The 21,018-nt window shown below is 33.7% G+C and overlaps 1 protein-coding gene across 2 annotated transcripts in view; it reads right to left on the bottom strand.

Annotated features, from left to right (window-relative positions):
- LOC121968022 (protein SUPPRESSOR OF GENE SILENCING 3 homolog) overlaps window positions 1-11,075 on the bottom strand; it is a 53,017-nt gene extending 41,942 nt beyond the window's left edge. The window contains exons 1-2 of one of the 2 annotated variants that reach the window (XM_042518553.1): window positions 10,685-11,075; window positions 6,425-7,495 (exon numbers count right to left, since the gene is read on the bottom strand). In XM_042518553.1, the coding sequence (XP_042374487.1) occupies window positions 6,425-7,489 (1,065 nt within the window). In that variant the 5' untranslated portion in view covers window positions 7,490-7,495; window positions 10,685-11,075. The remainder of the gene's footprint in view (window positions 1-6,424; window positions 7,496-10,684) is intronic. The other variant, XM_042518547.1, reaches the window with a different exon arrangement.
- Window positions 11,076-21,018: the final 9,943 nt, after the last annotated feature.

Below are 21,018 nucleotides of genomic sequence, written 5' to 3'. Positions count from 1 at the left end.
GTAGGACTTTAAATGAAGGGCCGCCTAGGCTGGCCGCCCAGTGCCTTTCCGGTGCAGTTGCCGACGCCGAGCGCCTAGGCAGCCTCCTAAGGCGTGTTTTAGAACACTGCGACTAATCATGGAGGTGACCGGGTCGGCCTCATAGAAATTTCCCACCAGCCACCTGGGTAAATCCAAGAAGCGAAGATGGGGTTCTGAGAGGACGGCACAACGTCACCGGTGATTGGAACTCCGTAGACATTCAAGAATGCCCAACGTGAGCTTTGAACCCTCACTACATGGGAGTTCATCCTACCACTTCCTGTAGTATATATATATATATATATATATATATATAGGTTAAAATTTGAGATAATTAAATTTATTTAGGAAAATAATAGCATATTAAATTGATAAATAATAGAGAAATAAGTTTATATGAATTAATAGAAATTTTTCTAGATTTTAAATGAGTCATTTTAGATTTTATGGGGATAAATGGATAAGATTTAAAGTCTATTTAGAAATACCACATTAAAGGAGTTGATAATATCTATTAACCTAAGTTAATATTTCTAAACCTAAGTTTCCTCCGTTCTTTATTTTTAGGTTAGTATTCATCTCTGCCCGCACCGTTCTCCTTCCTGCAAGCGCACGCCTGCCCGCAAGGACGACCGCGCCATCTCTGCTTACTAGCCACGGCATCGGTCCCTCTCCTCCATCTCCATCGTCGGCCTTCTGGCGCCTTGATCGCGGGTCGCCGCCCCTCTTCTCCGTACCTCGCCCCATGCATGCGGTGTTGTCCGCCATGCGAGAGACCGTCGTCGCTCCCTCGCACCGACCGCTTACACCACTACTCCATCCACGCACCCGGATGATGCTGGCACCACGTCCTCCTTCCCTGACCACGGGCGCTACTTGGTCTTCTGTCGGGCTATCTCCCTCGCGAGCACCATTTTTTCTCCATCGTCGGCCAACGGGACTAGTGCAGCGCCTGTCGTCGGCCACTGCCTCTACTGAAGCCACTGTAAACCCACGCAAGCCACCGCGAGCAGACCTCCCTTATTGTCCATGCGTTCGCACGTGGCTGCTCCTCTCAATGCCGACTAGCTGCCACTTCGGCTGCCTAGACGTCATCACCGTCGTGGCCCTCCTCCATCATTCTTCCTGCATGTCGGGAGACATCGGTCGTGGTCTTCGCCGACTATTGTGTTCGTCCGTAGGTAAGCTTAATCAAATATTAACAAATTGATTTAATTAAATAGTTAATTGAATAGCTTAACATGGAATGAGTAATCAGATTAATTTATGGGTTAAGAAATGTTATTGATAACCGTTAATATTACTTAACAGATTTAATTACTTTTGGTTAGTTAGATAATAATATGATTAATTGATAGATATGATAATTATTAATTACTTGATTCATGGAGCAGTTAACTAATTAATGTGATATTTCAAAGATTAATAGCTTAATAGTAGATTGAGTGATTAATTAATTCACCTTAGTTAATTGGATATTAATCGGATAGATAATTGATTTAAATATCAATTAAGAGTTAATTGAATTATTGGTTTTGTAGTCAGTTAATTAAATTAACTCGGTAGTTAATTGATTAATTAACGAATTAAATGATTAATATATCCTTAGAGTTTCTTCGTATCATGTGTTTGCAGATATGAGCTAGAGATAGATCATCTTACTAGAAGACGATTTGGACACTCTACGTTAGAGGTGAGTAATTCCTATTTGTCTTCTTTAGATCTTTGTTCTTAGTGCATGATTATATTTGTTTATATATTGATTAGGTAGCATTTATTTGCTTATCTTGACTCTATTCATATTATCTCTTGAGCTTGGCCTTGTATTCTTGACCTTAGAGATGATTCATTTTATATCTATGTAGTCTCATGATTCTTCATGCTTGATTTTTATATATGTATGATATCACCATACCGTAGTGTAGGATGTTGAGTATCCAGCTTAACCCCTGGTTGATGATTTGAGCTTGTGCTTATTGTTAGAACAATCATACCGTAGTGTAGGATATCGAATATCTTACTAGACCTTATTGGTTATTTAGGCTCATGTCTATACACTAGTGAAATTAGACCGAGATATGATTATAGAGTGTTATATCGAATGTGATTATTCATTTTCTTCTTATTGTTACGTTAGTATATCCTGATGACTATTGTCTCCCATTCGTGGTTGAGAAAGACGTTAGTAACGGTTGGTATATCCTGTCGGTCATTGTCTCCCATTCATTGTTGAGAAAATCGTAAGAAATCATGATACATACGACTGCTCACTAGACCCAGATAGTGGTAGTGTGATTTCGCCCACCGTCCGTAGCTGAGAAGCTAGATAGCTACTTCACCCTGCCTGCCCACTAGACCATATAGTGGTAGCATGAGTTTGCTGGCAGACAGTGACCTGACTGGCCACTAGACCAGATAGTGATAGCATGAGTTTGCGCGCAGTCAGGACTCGTTATATGCTTGTTATGTATTTATCATATGTAGGTGGTTTATTGGTTATACCTGGTGATGAGTTACGTTATTACCTGAAACTGCATCCTTTTGATCTCCTTATATATTGATCATGCACTATCTTCTTATACCCGCTAAGTATTTTGTTCTCATTACCCCTTGTTTTTCCTATATTTCCAAGTTAGCAAGTAGAGAATGTGTCGTGTCACTTAGAGGTCATGGCTGTTGATCCCACTCTAGTTTGGATTTTTATCAAGTTGTTTTATTTTTTGTTCTGCTGCCGCTATTTATTATTTTCTTTCCTTCGTTAAATAGGTTTTATAATAGTAGTATAATTGTAAGATTAGTATGTTCACATGTATATGCATACATATACGCATCAATTGTTATGAGTTTAGTGATTTTATATCGCATTGGTGTTTGTGTTGGCTTGAATTGGTTCGATATCATATTTCTCATATCGTTACTAGGGGTACCATCCGATTAGGCGAACAAGTATAACCTCGAGGCGTGGCACTTACCATTGCACCATGCCATGGGGGCCATTTGCTCCTGATATACATGAATTATGTGTTAATGAGGTTTAATCAATGACATCATATGCATGAATTATGTGTTAATGAGGTTTAATCAACGACAGGATATGCATGAATTATTTGTGAGCTTTCTTGGGTGCATTGTAAAGTAGACCTACCTAAAGGCCAGGTCTGCCAGACTCAGATGGAAATGGTAACCAATTCAGTTACCCATTGACCTAGTCCAATCGTTTAGAACATAACTAACTTATCTCTAGACGGGTCGTTTATGGTTCCGACCCAAATTTATCGGTGAACCGATGGTTTAAATCGACATTTTAGAGGAGGGTTTTTTTAATGTCGTTTGAACCAGCGGTTTCAGTCGTTAGAAACTTCCATTAACCGACAGTTCCTACAGTTTGAGGTGTTTTTTATTTGAATGGTCCATATTATTTAATCATATTTTTGATAAATGAATATGATTAACTACTTGTTATTCTCCAAACTTTATAAATATAGACAACTCCATTTCATTCTTTTTACATTAACTTCTCTAATCTTGATTCTTAATACCCAAAGCTCGATTGTTTTCAACTTCTCGTCTTCAATTCAAATGGAAGAAAGCTTATCTCAGTCTCGAAAGAGAAAAGAGAAGGTAATTCCGAATTTGGATCTTGATGACAGTGAACTTACTGATGATGAACCAAAGCCATTTCCGACAACCGAGACAAAAAAGTATCAAAACTTCCAAGGTTCGAGATACTCCTTCAAATCATCTATTTTTACTAAACATTGTGAGAAAATTCCTCTTCCATATGAAGAGATGCATGCAAAATGTATATATTGCAATGCATCTTACAAATTCCAATCGGATGGTAGTTAAGGATCATTGCTAAATTCTAGAGATACATTGAAACTAAGCATTGAGTAGAGTTTGAAGTCAATGATTCTCAAACACAATTATTCATATTTTCATCGACTAATGGAGACTAATGAAGATACCGATTCTAATTTATTTAAATATTTTAATATTAAATTAAAAGAATCATAAGTTAAATTTATTTCTTTTAAACATATATATTTTAGTTTTGGTTCTAAATGTACATTTAAGGATTTTTGTCAAAAATTACTTAACGGAACGGTTAAATATGTTCCCTGAACCACACTCACTTGAACAATTACAAAATTAGTAAGACAAGATAAAAAAAGATTTATTTAAGGAATTTAATAAATGAAATAAAAAGGTATCTTTATATTATGATATTTGAAGTGACGATTGGCAAACTCATTCATGTATAAGTGTGACTTGTCATTGGATTGACAACTCTCGGTCAAACCAAAAACATTTACTAGCATATCAAGTGTTTAATGAAGCACACACCGATCACAACATATCTTTACTGATGTGCTTAATTTTAAAAGAATATAAATTATCTTCTAAAATATTTTCAATATTATTTGCTAATGATAGTTTTAATACTGCAAGTAAGAACTTAAAATTGTATGTCAATCCGCTATTAATGGTTTATATTTTTCATATTTGATGTGTATATCATGTTTTAAATCTATGCATGAAAGTTGAATTAAAAATTTTAGAAAAACAATTTAGATTATATAAAATTGTTATTTCATATTTATGGTCACATCCTAATATAATGAAATAAGGGGTAGATTTTATAAAATTAATAGAATGTGACCTACAAAATTTCCACATAATGTACCAACATGTTGGAACTGAACGTATAAATTATTAGAAGATTCATTTTAATATAGAGAACTATTGTCTTAATTTTTGCATAAAATGTTAATAACACCAATGTATATTTATTTTCGCACTAATATAACATATATAGTAGTATTTATTAAATTTTAAAAATATTTAAGAATGCAACCGGACTTTTCATTTAGTTGTAATGGATTTTTGTAGCATAGCTTTAATTTTAAATGAATATCATTGAATTTTTATCTTCTTGTGTGTTAGCAATGAAGGCAAAATAAGAGTAATATTTTTATTATATTTTTGATATTTATTAAGTTGCATTTGTTTTAGATGCTAGACTTAAATTAGATGTTTTGCATGGAATGTTAATTTGAATTATGTCTTAATCTCATTTAAAGATTCGTCTTCTCTTGATCTTGCTTTTATTGTACAAAATTCTAAAAGAATTTTATATAATATTTACAAAGATTATTTAAAATATAGATTAAAAAGTAAAGTGGCTAAAACACAGAGTATTGATTGCACGAGAGTCGTAAAAGGAACTCAATGAATGCAACTTCTAGAGGACGAGGTAGAAGATTTCAATACTAAAGGAACTACCACTACGGACATGGGAAATAGAAGTGAGTAAAAACGTCATTTTCTAAAGTAATAGGGATAAAAAGGTAAACAAATTAAATAAACTTTGATTCTTCTATATCTTAAACGGATATGTATGCAACTTAAATAAAGCAATAAGTCTTTTTTTATTTTTATAAATTTTTAAATTTTAAAAAAATAAAATATAAATAATAACTTTGAACCGTCGTGAACCGCGAACTACACCATAACTGATAGTTGTAAGTCATGAATCGTAACCACCTTTAAATGTTAAGATTAATGATCATGATTTTTCGAATCATTGAATCAACAGTTCCGAACCGTGGTCGGGTCTCCTGTAAAGGTAGCATCTATATAGCATGCTTGTGAAATACAAAAACATTTAGCAAATCGACACCAAGCAATAATGTCAATGTCCCTTGAGCATGTAAATGTAGCATCTCTAGGGTTTACTATATTGTCACAAAAAGTTCTGCCACTTTGGACTACTTACAACATTTATTATTAGAACCTCATTCTTGATAAAGGAGTCAAGATTCACATTTGCATGGAACATTATTGGTTAAAATCCTAAGTTGAGCTAGTGCAAAAGTAACCGTTCAAATCAAATATCTGAGCTATTAAATGTAGCTTAATATCAGAATTTACATAAAACACTCAGCACAAAACCATGAATTAAAGTTCTAAAGTGGTCAGATACTATGCATCAGTAAGGGAAAGCTTGAGTAGTTATAAGGGCTAAGGAAGTTAAAGGAAAACAAAGTTTTTAGCCAATTTCTTGAGCACTCAACTATTAAGCAAATAAGACAAACACATTAATTGAATGAACATCAATACCCAAGATGAGCAATCAATATCTAATTGATTTATTTAATTTTGTTAATCTCATTAGACAAATTTCAAGGAAGAAAAATCAGGCTACAAAAGAACTCAAACAATAGAGAAGAATATAATTGAATTAGTTAATTTCAGACAAATCATTAGAAAAAGAAAATTATACTAAACTAATACAAAAACCAAAAGTTATAACTGAATCACAAAGCACTATAGCAGGCAGTACCAAAATAAATTTACTGATTAGAAAAGGCAAAATATAGGAATAAATGTGTTTATGTACCTTGTCATTATCATCTTGTTCAAGTATAGTATTCATGATAACCACCATTGGAGGCCAGATTATTTCCGTGTCAGTTGTCTCCTTCAGACCCTTCCATTTACCAAATACTTCACCAGCAGGTACAACAGTAGTTCCCCTTCGACGAAGCTCCTCTTCTAAAAGTAAAGCAAGTTCTCGATGAAGTTTTACCCTTGTCGAACCCTTGGTCTTTGCATGGGTCATTAAAGGTTGTAGTCCTTTATACCAGTCAATAGAACCTGGAGCATTTTGACATGCAGGGCAATGCCATTGCCTATTTGATTCATTGATTTCTTCAACAGTCAGTTTATCCAGCTCCTCAAAGAAACCATTGAACCATTTGTTTTTCTTCCTAGTTTCATGGCTCTTTTGACTAGCATCCGAATCATAGTCATCACTGAGATCACCATCACTATCATCCACCAAATCATCATCATCAGAATCAGAGTCATGATCTTTTTGTTTAGTTACAATATTACCATCAGAGTCAAAATCTCCACCGAAGGAACCATCCTGAAGTTGATTTTGAGAGACAGGTCCATAGATTTTCGGTTGAGAACCTGATGACCCGCCTCTTGCAGCCCATTGCCAACCGTGTTGCAGTGGTGGCACTACACCTGGACCAGCAGGTGGGGCCACGTACTGTGTCTCCCAGCCCTTAGTAGGTTTCTGCTGCTTACCAATTCCTCTGCCGCCAGGCCTACGATAATCACTGGCTTGAGCCCAGTTATTCCCAGAGGCTCTGCCAACTCCTACATTTGTGCCCCATCCTTGCCTAGGGATCCCTTCTACATGACCCAAAGGTTTAGAAGAAGTATTTGAAGACTCCCAAGGTTTTGATGAAGCTCCACCAGTTCTGCTCTTGGATTTTTTTGCATACACCTCCCACCCATTCTCCTGAGAATCTAAGCCCAAACCAGGCATGCCCTTGTTCAACACATTATTGCCTTTTCCAGAATCAGGATCTTCAGCACCTTTACCTCGTGATGAATTACCCCCTACAGCTGAAGTGGAAGAAACCTTACCTGCACCTTTTTTGGAGTTCATTGTGTTCTGTTTACCATCAAGTGAAGTACATCACTACCCACGTTGAAATTTCTAAATATAATATGAAAAGGACAAATCAAATTAATCTAGTGGTTGATATACAACCCATTAGTGCTCATAAAATTTTCCAAAGTTTATCTTTAAAATTAACAGTGTATAACAATATTGGTGTTGTGTGAAAAATCTAGAGGTAAACTTGGAAAATAATTTTATAGAGTGTTTCACATGTTGGTGCAAATCAACTAATGCATCCTTTTACCTAATTTTCTATTATTTTAAGTAAAACATAGTTAAGGTAGATGCTAGTTTTAAGGCCAAACTACCAATGAATATTGCATGCTCCATTCTATGACTTAGAAAGCTTTGGATCAGGTTATTCTTAGTTCATGATGGAGGCCAACACCCAAAAGGTTTAGCCTCTGGCATGTTTCCTAAGGGGGAAGGAACATATAAAGGAAATAAAGTGATACAAAGTTTTTTCTAGCTGCATTTTCCCTCCGTTTCCTTTGGTGAAAAGACTAGAGGGAAGGATAAAGTTGAGGAAATCTTTCCCTAGTTTTCTGATTTAGTACTGCCATCCTATTTGAGCAGAAGCCTCATTTTCATCTGTAATGGAACTCAAATCCAAGCTTTAAAAACTCAAAAAAAAAAAAACTATTATAATCTATTTCTGATTTATGTTTTCCATTTTTTTAATATTTAACAAATAAAGTTTGGAAATTTCTTCACTCTTTATTTCTTTCCATCAAAGAAAACAACCGGATAAACAATTTTTTCATGTCATCTTTTCATTAAAGGAAAGTCATACAGAAATTATTTCCTTGTGCTCTTTCTTTCCTAGTTGTTTCCTTCCAAACGTAGTTAAGAGTTTGAATTAGTAAGAGTTCTTTAGGGTTAAGTAATTAGTTTTAACTAGTTAATAGGTTTTTTGGATTTTAATAAATCATTAGGTTTTTTAGAATAGATCTATTATTTAATGTTTTACAAAAACTCGACCATAATTTCAATGCATAAAAGGAGATAAGATACCATGTATTGATTTATCTTCCACTTTAATAAAATTTTCCATATTCGTTCATCGAGAGTTTGTGTTTGGCGTGATCTGTTCATGCTACATCTCTTCCATTATAGGAAATGAAGTCATAGAGCAAAAGCATCATAACTACAAAGTTGAAAAAATATAAAATAAAAAAATGTGAAAGCAAACACTATCCATATAAACAATGAGAAAATAAGTTGGTATTCAAAAATAATATCATTTGTTTCAATCCATAGAACCAAAACATCATCTTCCAAGTTAATACTATGGATTGAAATAGATGACGATACGATGTTCAAATACTAGCTTATTTTCTTGTTGTTTATATGGATAGTGTTTGCTTTCAGGTTTCTAATGTTGTGTTTTACTGCAACCTTGTTATTTTTCTTTTACTCTAATGCCTTGTTTACCACAAAAGATAGACTTGGAAAAGAATGGATTGCACGAGAGTGAAGACAACTTCCTCCATTTACTTGACACAAAATTAGGGAAAGAAAGGATTTGTAATCTCTGTGGATTAAGTTTTACCCTTTTTCCACCTGAAATTGGATGGAACGAATATTCTTTCCTCCCTAACCAAACTCTCAAGTAAACCTATAACCCAACAACCCCTAACAACAAGCTTTGGCGAACCAACAACCCCCAACAATGAGGTCGAGGTGAGCTCATGGTTGTGATTGTGGTCTGGACACAATTCATGGCCATAGCCTAGCCACTGCTGCAAGTTTCTCCTCATTTCTTCCTTTCTTTCCCTCTTTTTCTCTTTCTTTTCTTTTCCATAATTAATCCTTTTCCACCATTAATTCTTTTCCCTCTTCTATCCACCCTCCAGAATATACAGTCTAAGATTGCCTAACATTTTGTTTCATATAAATAAAGTGATGTAGTATGAACAAATCATGATGCCAAACACAAACTCTCGATGAATAAATAGGGGAAATTTTATTAAATTAAAAGATAAATTAATACAACGATCCTAACCCCTTTTAATGACCATGAAAGAATGATTAGATTATCATAAAATCTTAGCAAATTTAAACAACTCTTTTAAAAATTCAATAGTAGATTTAAATTATGGAATTGGTAAAAACCCAATGAGTTATTAAAACCCAAAAAATACAAATTGACTCTACAATGCATGCACTATCAAAGCTTTGTTGAAAGATATTATATTTATATTCATTTATAACAACCTTGAGCTAAATTAGTTCATGGATCATGCAAAATTTAAAGTAAGATAGAAAATCAAGGGGAAAGGGGAGAGTTGTTATAGCGCATTATATGTTTCAAGTTTTGAACATTTGTGGATATTGCTGTTATAGTAAATATATTGTTAATTTTGTAGCATGAAGATTATCTTACTTTAAATATCCCAAATATAGTTCATTTTAAAACTATCTCATCAAATAGAGGAGTTGAAATGTTTCATATGGTAAAGTTATACACCCATCCTGAGCTATTAATTATCTTTTTCAGTTTCAGTGATAAAAATGATTTTCTTTTCCATTGAGTTAAATTTTGACTTAGTTAGATAGTTACGTCACTGAAACAGTACCTAGAACTGAAAAATAAATATGTTGTTTATTATCATCTATTTTCTTGCAATAATAATCTACTAAGAATGTCAAAATTATTACCCAGTGATCATATAATTTTCAAGTACGTACATGCATTACATCAAACTATATCAAATGAAGTTCACATACATTGTTATGCATACAGATCAACTACCTACATGATTGCTGCACAAAAAATGATATTAAATGATAAGTCTATCATTCAATTATATGTTCTGTGTCAGTGATAGCTCATTTCCATTCAAAACTATTGGTCAATATATGTCAGCCACTAAATCTATTTTGTTATATTTGATCAATAAATTCAGATCATTTATCCTCTTTAAATATGGAACAATTTTCAAATATTTAATCAAGAGATATCTATGTTTTCAGTTCATTCGGATCATTCCCAAACAACCAAGTGCTTAATTCATGTGTCAAATTAAACATTAACAAGGAATTTTATGTAAAAAAAATTAACATCAACAACGACTTAAACACTTAAATTATCACTAACAACAAATTGCACATCTAAAATTATCATTAACAAAATTTAATAAATTAAACTATGAAATTTTCTATATCAAGAAACGTAACCAATCACGTACGAGCACCGCACAGCCGGCAACGGAGAGGGATGAGAGTGTGGAGGGACAGCAGCGGTGGCAGCGGACGCACCTGCACCGCAAATGAGTGAAAAGGAGGAAAAGGGGGAGTGTTGGCGACGGAGGAGAGCGAACGAGGAGAGGAGGAGAAAGCAGCGGAGGGGTGGCGGCGGCGGCGGCGGCGGCGGCGGTCTCACTAGCGGAGGGTTTGAGTGAAAAGGAAGGCGAGGGCGTTACAGGGAGGGCATTGGATCAGAGAGCGTAGGGATCGGAGACCAGTGAGATCGCAGCGTCGCCATGACCTAAAAGCATCTGCGACGACGCGGGGATCCCGTCTCAAAATTAACCCCATACTGTACTGCGGACTGATTGTAGTCACGGCATGTCATTACTTTTCATACTTGCAATTTCGCACAATTGTCAACACTAGTGTAGTATACAGTCTTATTTTTGGAAAACTCAAAAATACGGTTATAGGATTAGAACTGTAGAATTCCATGCATTCAAAAGTTAAAAGACTTGAAATAGACTAGCTATAATTAATAGACGGCATAATTAGAAGAAAAAAACAAAAAAAAAAGTTAAAAAATGACGATAAATATGTAGTAGATGTTTCAGAAGTTGAGTAGGGATTATATTAGACAAGGATTATAAATATAAGGTTTTGGATTACATAATGTTCGATAGAATTTTAAATTATTATTATTATTATTATTATTATTATTATTAAATAATATCAAAATAACCTCCTAATTTTCATTATATTAAAATTGTTTTAGGCAAAATTATATAATTCTTAATAGTAAAAGAGGAATACGTTCATTTCAAACGTTTCTCACAGTCCATCCTCGAATTAAGTAAAGGGAGGTAAATCATTAAATCAGTTTTTAGTCAACCGTCAAGTAACTAGAGAAAAGTAATTAATCTCTCTTATCATTATAGTGAAATTATCATCCTCTAATCAACTAAACATGTGAGAATATATATAATCCTATAGCTATTTTGATAGAGCAACTTTGACTAAAACAGGTATAAGATAATCAAACTCACATTTCATATTTTTACAATTAGATAGTGAGAATAAACTATAGATATATAAGATGTTATTTTTATATTTTTAAAAGTAGGATATTCTTGGTGATGGTAATGATAATAACAGATCTCCTTTTAATTTTAGAATATTTATGGTGTGCTTTATTTATTAAGTTTTATGTAAAAAAATGAAATTTATACTTGGGTTAGATCTTTTAAATATGATTGAATTTTTAAATTGTTTGCATAAAAGCTTATATTTCAAGAGATTTTGATAGGCATATAGGGGTAGACTATGTAGTACATGTGGGGAGTTTTACCCTTAATGAAAGAAATCGATTTTACTACATTTTGTAGTTTTATGATTGCTAGTATTTATTTTTAAAAGAGGGATAATTTTTCTGATTACTTTAAAAATAGAAATAGTTATATTTAAATAGATTTTTTACTAGAATAATAGATTGAATTATGTGTAAAAATATATGACAATATATACAAAATACTTAACCAATGAATAGTGCTTAATTTGGATAGAGATTTTAAAAAAAACACAAGAAAGAAAATATATTTCTAATTTAAGTAAAGCTTAATGTTGGGCATTTATATGACTGGTTAAACATAGATAAATAAAATATATAAACTTAGGTAATATTAAATGCAGAAAGATTAGAATAGAAAAGTTTTTAATGATAATTTAATATATTTATATATTGTATATAACTTTCAATAATAAAAATACAATAATTAAAAAAAATAAACAGAATACAAGTTAATATTAGTACATTACCAAAACAAAAAATTTTAATAAAAAAATCAATCATTTAGAGACAAATTTAGCAACGAATTTTAAAAAAAAAATAGTTGCAAAATGCATTTGCAACGAAATTTGATATGAAAAAATTTTTGTCACAAATCAGTCGTCCCTAAATTTTACGACGAAAAATTGAAAATTCGTTGCAAATTATACAACGAATATCCTATTTGTTGCAAAATTTGTCGCTAATTTTACGACGAAAAAAATTTTAGTCGCAAACCTTTCTTCAACCAAAAATCTATTTTTTTTCAACGAATATAAAAAATCGTCGCAATTTGCAACAAATATCAAAATTCGTCGCAATTTGCAACGAATTTTTATATTTGTTGCAAATTGCAACAAATTCAGAATTTCATTACAAATCTAAAAAAAATCTGATTTCGTTGTACATTTGCAACAAACTCAGATTCCACACACTTGTACTTGTGTCAAGCAATCAACTCCCAATTGATTTTGCACACTTGGACATTTTGCCAAACAATCAGCCTTTACTTGATTCCATACACTTGGACTTGATTCACCTAGCGTCCAACTAATAATTTTATCTATCAAATCTTAATCACTTGGGCTTGAGTCACCTAACCTCTTGCTAAGAATTTTATCTATCAAATCTTAATCACTTGGATTTAAGTCACCTAGCCTTTAATTATGAATTTTTCTACCAAACCTTAATCACTTGGACTTGATTTACCTAGTCCTCAACTAATAATTTTATTGTTTGGTCTCTAACCAAGATTTAACTCATGCCTCATTCTCAATCAGGACTTAGATGCTTAGATCCACTAGGATTTAGTCACTGTTTTGTCCTGTCAAGTATCATACACCTATAAACTTGACACAACTGGCTATATTATAACTAACCTAACTTTAACCATAGTAATATATCAAACATATTGTGCACTCAGCATCAAAATCTTCATCTTACTAAAGGTGCAAAAACTGTTGGACAATCCACTAGAGATTTTGGAAATTAGCCGAATTTAAATTACACTAAATTAAATTCAACTTATCTATCAAGATAACCTGAACCGATAATCTTAGATTACCAATAGGGTTTGGTTTCTGTCAAGTGTTGAATATAAATTACACAGTATCCGAGTGAGCTGAGAGAGTGATCGACCGAGTAGATCGAGCCAGAGGTCGAGCAAGTGAGCGGTCGAGTGAGCGTGTGGCCGGACAAGCTTGCGGCCGAGCAGACAAAGAGGTCGAGCGAATGAGTGTTCAACCGAGTGGACTGAGTGAGTGGCCGGGTGGGCAGATCGAGCTACCGTGTGAGAGGTCGAATGGGAGAACCGAGTAGCTAAGAAGAGAGGTGGAGTTTCCAAGGGAACTAAGAGGCCGACCGGGTGAGCGTACCGAGGCTTGGGATCAGCTGAGTGGGTGAGCGGCCGAGCGAGCGGTCGATCAGGCAAAAACTGAGCGATTGGGTGAGAGTACGACCGGACAAGCAAAGTAGGCAAGTGGCCAGTCGGACAGAGAAGTCGAGCGGCTGACCGAGTGAGCGAGCAGTCGGTCGGGCAAAGAAGTCGAGTGGGCGACAAAGTGAGCGAGCGGCTGGTCAGGCAGAGAGGCTGAGCGGGCGAATGGATTGAGATTTGCGATTGTCACAATTTCCTTGAAATAGATTTGCCCCACCTCCGGCTGTACTTTGAGGTTTACTTGGGTCGTCTGTTTCCTAGGATACAACGATTAATTATGATTCTCACCAAGCACTGGTAGTCATGGTGAACTAAGTGGTACTCGACTGCTATCACGGGCACTCCGCTAAGCTAGAGTTGCATGACAGAGGAAGAGGGGAACGAAGGTGGAGAGCTACTGCTTCTTTTCTTTGTGTCTTGCTCAAGACCATGGTCTCCCTATATATAGAAGACCATGGTCTACCTTTATATAGGAGCGCCATCCTTTCCCAGCATTGAATGACCAGTAATGTGTTAGATTTTGAGGGATATATTAAGGTGATCGCCTTACGATTTTTACTAAATATAGATTTACTATTTGAGTACATATTATATTTTTGATTGTTTTAAACTCATTTACTGAATTTTCATAATACAATTCATAGCATGAGAGAAATTGTGATAGAATCACAACTAGTGATTATCTCTACATATGCAATTATGAACGTATTAGAATTTTCCTAGTCGTTGAATTGATGCATTCAGACATCATCAATTCTATAAGACTAGCACGGGTTATACTCATTGGTTCGCCAAGCAACTGTTTTCTCATTGACTGGAGATATTAGGATGTAGAGAGTTAAACGTGGATGCTAGTTATGGTAACTAGTTCATTGGAGTGACTCGCTATAAGACTTCATACAGTTATCTATATATATGGATATGTTTGTGGAGTTTCTACTGCAGCTCGAGTGAAAGTTTCCTTCAACTTGAGGTATACAAGTCATCTTTGTCATGGAGACTTATACTTTGACATCTTAAGCAAGCATCTCATCGAGACATGGACCCGGGATAATTAGGTATAAGTTGAAATGCCCAAAGATGTTTGGATAGTCCACAGAGAATTCACCGCTCCTTGCGAGGAGACGTATACCCTATAACCACTTGTTAGGATTATTACGCAAACTCTTTGGCCAAAACATCACATGTTAATAGTATGAGACTCTTATACACATATACAAGTAATTTGAATCTATAGAACGAGGAAACATTACTTGGGCTAGGTGTGACGTAGTCAGTCTAGTGGGGATAGACACATATACTATGTCCTGAACCAAGTGGGTATAAGACGAGTGAAAGGAACAAAACATAACTCACTGTAGCTGCTGAAAGGTTTAGAATTAGTTCTAAGATCAATTGTAATTTTTTAGCTAATTGAGGATTATGATGTACTACTATGTGGCACTCATGATCGTTCTATAATTAAGTAGTTAATTATGGATATCTAAGATAAACCAGGAACCTATTGGGTCACATGCACTAACAAGTCTCTAAAAGACATAAAATAAGTTAAATAATAGGCTTCTTAGATCAAGAGATTAAATATTTGGTCGAACCATACATAAGACAAACATGGAAATATTTATCATGATGGAAGCGTGGATGAGCTATATCTCTTATGGTAGAGTTGAACCATGTTTGGTTTAATCATGAATTAGTCATTAACTAACTTGGTTTAGTTGTGAACCAAACCAAGGGGTTAATAAGCTAATTTTTTGTTAAGGGATAATTTGTTAGATTTGAGCTTTCTAATACAACTCATTAAAGAGGATTATATATAGATGTAATTAGGAGAGAATTATACACAAGTTTCATTATTTAGTTGATTAGACTTTTGGAAACCCAATCCTCCTCTCCCTCCCCTCTCGCTCCCGCCACCAATAAAAGAGTGCTCCCTCATGTTGTCGTGACCACCACAAGGGAGAAAAACTCTCCCTTGTGTGCTTCTCTTCTTCTTCCCCTTGATCCCTCTTCTTCGCTCATGACTAGTAACTTTCGAATGAGAGACTTGTACTCAAGGAGTTGTCTTGAGGAGCTCAGCGTGGATACGAATAGAGGTGAGGTTCAACAATGTCGCTACCGTTGATGCTCTTTTCGTTACAGGTCATCCGTAAGATATACCTAGCATAAATTTACTTTCCATAAAATTTTAATTATGTGATCATGTTTGGTATATTGTATCCTTGTATGTGTGGGGTGTGTGTGATGTAATAATTAGAAATTATTATTGTTTTATTTTTCGTTGCGCATGTTTACGAAATATGTTCTAGCACACACCTACATCAGACATATCCCAATAGTGGTATCAGAGCTTGATCGTGCTTCGACATGATCGTAAAATTATTTTAGGGTTCGTAATTAGTGTTGTAATTAATTTTGAAATTTTTCTAGAATTATTAAAACTTTTTCTATTTTTGAAGTTTCCTAAATTGTTAGGAAATTTCATTTTTGAAAAAAATTTGATATAATTTTGAAAAAATAAATTTAGAAATACTATGTTAATTTAGAAATTATCATTTTTGGATTTTTCTAAAATTTTAATAAATATTATATTTTTTAGAAAATTTTCTAATTTGTTAGGTAATACCAAATATGGAAAGATTCTGAAATTTTAAAAAATTCACATCTAAGATATTTAAATTAAATTATAAAATTATTTTTTTGAAAATTTTAAATTTATTAAAATATTCTATTTTTGGAAAGTTTCCTAAATTATTAGGAAATACCAAATTTGAAAAGATTTTAAAAATCATTAAAAATTCAGATTGAAAATATTCTAAATTAAATTGTAGAATTAATCTCTTCTGGAATTTCAGATTTATTAAAATATTTTATTTTTAGTAAGTTTCCTAAATTATTAGGAAATATCAAATTTGGAAAGATTTAAAAAATCATAAAAATCTAGATTTAAATTATTCTATAATAAATTAAGAAATATTACTTATTTATTTCTTAAATTGTTAGGAAATTAATTTAGAATTCTATTTCTAAAATAATTAAATAATAGAAAGATTCTAGATAAAATATATTAATTCAGATTTATAATATATTTTTATTTTAAAAATAGAATTATAACATATATAAATTTATTTAATGTTCATACCATATTGTATGTTATATAGATACATTAATTATGGTATAATTATATTTTATCATGCGTGTAATGTGATTTGATCTTACCATATGTGTGATGTGTCATGCTATATCATATGTGTGATGTGTCATGTCATCATTTTTGTCATGCGTGCGACATGTCATATCATCATTTATGTCATGCATGTAATGTCGTATAGATAGAATATTTGCATGATATAGATGAGACCAAATCCCTTATATAATATTAAAACCTACATCTTCCGTTAATATAGTAAGAACCAGAGTTAAGTTCTTGTTTGAGTTATTGGCCAAAGTTAAGCTCAAACTTGAAATTAAATATGTTCAAACCATAGAGATGCAATCTCATGATTAACGGGCTGATTTTAAACTTGAAGCGTTGATTTGTTGTGCCAAAGTCATGATTAATGTGGATAGAGGTGAAGTTGGGTAATATGCATTTGATGTATACTTGTTAATATCATGTCTCTCATACATTCTCATTTTTGTATTTCTAGGTTAATCATTTAATTATGACTTTTGTTAATCTGCGTTCGATTTTGGACTCGAATAAACTGACTAGGACAAACTTCTTGGACTGGTTTCAAAATTTAAGAATTGTTCTCAAAGCTGAGAAACTAGCTTATGTCCTTGATCATCCCTTCACATAAGTCTTGATGCCGATGCAACTGTGGACCAATTGTTGGTCCTTCAAAAATATAAGGATGATTCTGTACTTACAAGTTGTATCATGCAAGCTGCTATGACTCCTGAACTATAGAAACAACCTGAGCATTTGGATGCTTATGATATTGTTTATCATCTTTGTGAGATATTTGATGAGTAAGCTAGATCCGAAAGGTTCAAGGTCTCTAACCTTCTCTTTTGCTCAAAGATGTAGGAGGGTTCGTCCACAGTATAATATGTACTAAAGATGAACGACTACATAGAGTGTTTAACATCACTCCATTTTACAATGGATCATGAGTTAAGTATTGACTTAATTTGACTTAGTTTACCAAAAAGTCATTCACAATTTGTGATGAACTATTGGATGAACAATTTAGAATCGACCATTCCCTAGATGACTAATTTGCTCAAGACTGTAGAGCCTTCTATTAAAGGTGAACAGAAAATTATGATGTTAGTAGACTCCTCCAAGAAAGGTTCGAAGAGGAAACCAAAACATCAGGCTAAGGGGAAGAGCAAAAAGTAGACTCCTCCAAGAAAGGTTCGAAGAGGAAACCAAAACATCATGCTAAGGAGAAGAGCAAAAAGACCAAAACAATAGAACCGATAAAAAAAGGGCCTATGTCATCATTGTGGCAAGATGAGACACTGACGAAGAAACTACAAGATCAATCTTGAATCTGTGAAGAAGAATAAGGCATCCAATGCCCTATCCTCTTCAGGTATTTTCATTATTGATTATCATATTATTTCCTCAGACACTTAGATATTGGATACTGGCATGGCTCACATATATGTAATGACATACAGGGGCTAAGGAATATTAGAAGACTCGTCAAGGGAGAAACAAGTCTGCGAGTTGAGAATGGAGCAAAGGTTGCTACAGTCGCCATCGGAACATACTTGTTACAGCTTCCTAGTGGACTTATCTTAGAACTAGATAATTGTTATTTTTTTCTCGTATTAATAAAGAACATTGTTGTTATTTCTTACTTAAATAGAAAAGGTTTTCATTTGACTTTAAGTAACAATTATTGTGATATATTGTTGAATGGAGTTCTTTATAGTACTAGAACTTTATGCAATGACATCTACGCGTTAGATATATCTAGTGATGCATTCAATATCAATACGAGCAATAAACGTGCCTGATTAGATAATCAATTAAGCTTTTACTTGTGGCATTGTCGCCTTGGCCATATAAGCAAGAAACACATGTCCGAAATTGTAAAAGATTGCAGTTCTCAAATCATTTTAATTAGATACATTTGATGCATACGATTCATGTTTAAAAGGCAAGGTGACAAAGTCACCTTTTTCTAGAAAGGGTGAACGAGTTTATGAATTACTTGGGCTCATACATACCGATATATGTGGACCAATGTCAACTCATGCACTAGAAGATTATAACTACTTCATTACTTTCATTGATAATCACTCTCATTATGGGCATGCGTATCTAATGAAACACAAGTCTGAAGCTTTTGAAAAGTTTAGAGAATTTAGAAATGAAGTAGATAAACAACTTGGTAAAAATATCAAGATACTTCAATTCGATCAAGGTGGTGAGTATTTAAGCCAAGAGTTTCAAGATTTTCTAAGGGGCAATGGTATATTATCTCAATATACTCCGCCATATACGCCATAACATAATAGTGTATTAGAAAGGCGTAACCGAACCTTGTTGGACATGGCTAGGTCAATAATGGATCGTGCAAATCTTTCTAAAACCTTTTAGGGTTATGCACTCATGATAGTTGTTTACTTGCTAAACAGAGTCTCGATGAAAGCGATCTCAACTACTCTATATGAGGCATGGACTAGTAAAAAACCTCTCATATCTTATTTTAAGATATGGGGATGTTCTGCTTATGTGAAGAGGACTATATTAGACAAGTTGAATGCTAAGTCTGATAAGTGTTTATTTATTGTATACCCTTAGGAAACTAAGGGTTAACAATTCTATCACCCATTGGAACAAAAGGTGTTTATTTCAAGGCATGCTACCTTCCTTGAGAAAGAATTTCTCTTACAGGAAGTAAGTGAAAATATGGTTGAACTTGATGAAGTTCAAGAGACTCCAATAAACACTAATGAGATACTTAGTCAAAAACCACAACCAATTATGACATAACCTCCTCATAGATTAGGTAGGACACATAATATTTCTAAGAGATATTGATCTCTTGTAAGAAAATTGAATGACGTGTTACTCATTGAGGATGAGAAACCTACTGATTACAAAGAGACTCTGAATAGTTTAGAAAAGAACAAGTGGCTTACAGCTATGAAGTCATGAAATGGATTCTATGTATGAAAATCAAGTTTAGAATTTGGTGGACCAACCTAAGGGCATTATGCTTATAGGGTGTAGGTGGGTTTTCAAGAAGAAAACTGACATGGATAGTAATGTAATTACCTACAAGTCAAGATTGGTAGCGAAAGACTATCGTCAAAGGCAAGACATTGACTATGATGAAACTTTCTCACCTGTAGTCATGCTTAAATCCATTCAGATACTCCTGACCATATCAGCTCATCATGATTATGAGATATGACAAATGGATGTGAAAACAGCTTTCCTTAATAGAAATATGCTCGAGGACGTGTATATGATACAACCCGAATGTTTCACATCTGTTGACAAAAATAAAATATGCAAGCTTCAATGGTCTATTTATGGATTAAAGCAGACATCCAAGAGTTGGAATATCTGTTCTGATAAGGCAATTAAAGAATTTAATTCCTTTCAAAATCCAGATAATCCTTATATATATTAAAAGGTTAGTAAGAGTGTGGTCGTATTCCTGATATTATATGTCGATGACATTTTACTTATAGAAAATGATGTTCCAATTTTATAGTCGGTTAAAGTTTGGTTGTCCAAAACATTCTCCATAAAAGACATGGGAGAAGCAACTTACATCCTCGAGATATAAATATATAGAGATAGATCGAAAAAGTTGCTTGGTCTTTCACAGTCGATATATATAGACAAAGTGCAAAAATAATTTAGCATGTCTTAATCAAAAAAGGTTTCATACCTATGAGGCATGGAATTCACCTTTCGAAGTCTATGTACCCACACACAGAAGATGAGAGAATTTGCATGGATAAGATACCTTATGTGTCCGTAATAGGATCTATCATGTATGTTATATTATGTATAAGGTCTGATATATCGTATGCTCTGAGTGTTACGAGCATATACCAGTCTGATCCAGGAATGGATCACTGGAT

The sequence above is a fragment of the Zingiber officinale genome, chromosome 1B, assembly GCF_018446385.1.
Source record: "Zingiber officinale cultivar Zhangliang chromosome 1B, Zo_v1.1, whole genome shotgun sequence".
Classification (NCBI taxonomy): Eukaryota; Viridiplantae; Streptophyta; class Magnoliopsida; order Zingiberales; family Zingiberaceae; genus Zingiber; species Zingiber officinale.
The sequence above is the reverse complement of the archived record's forward strand: the minus strand, read 5'-3'. Positions and strand labels throughout refer to the sequence as shown.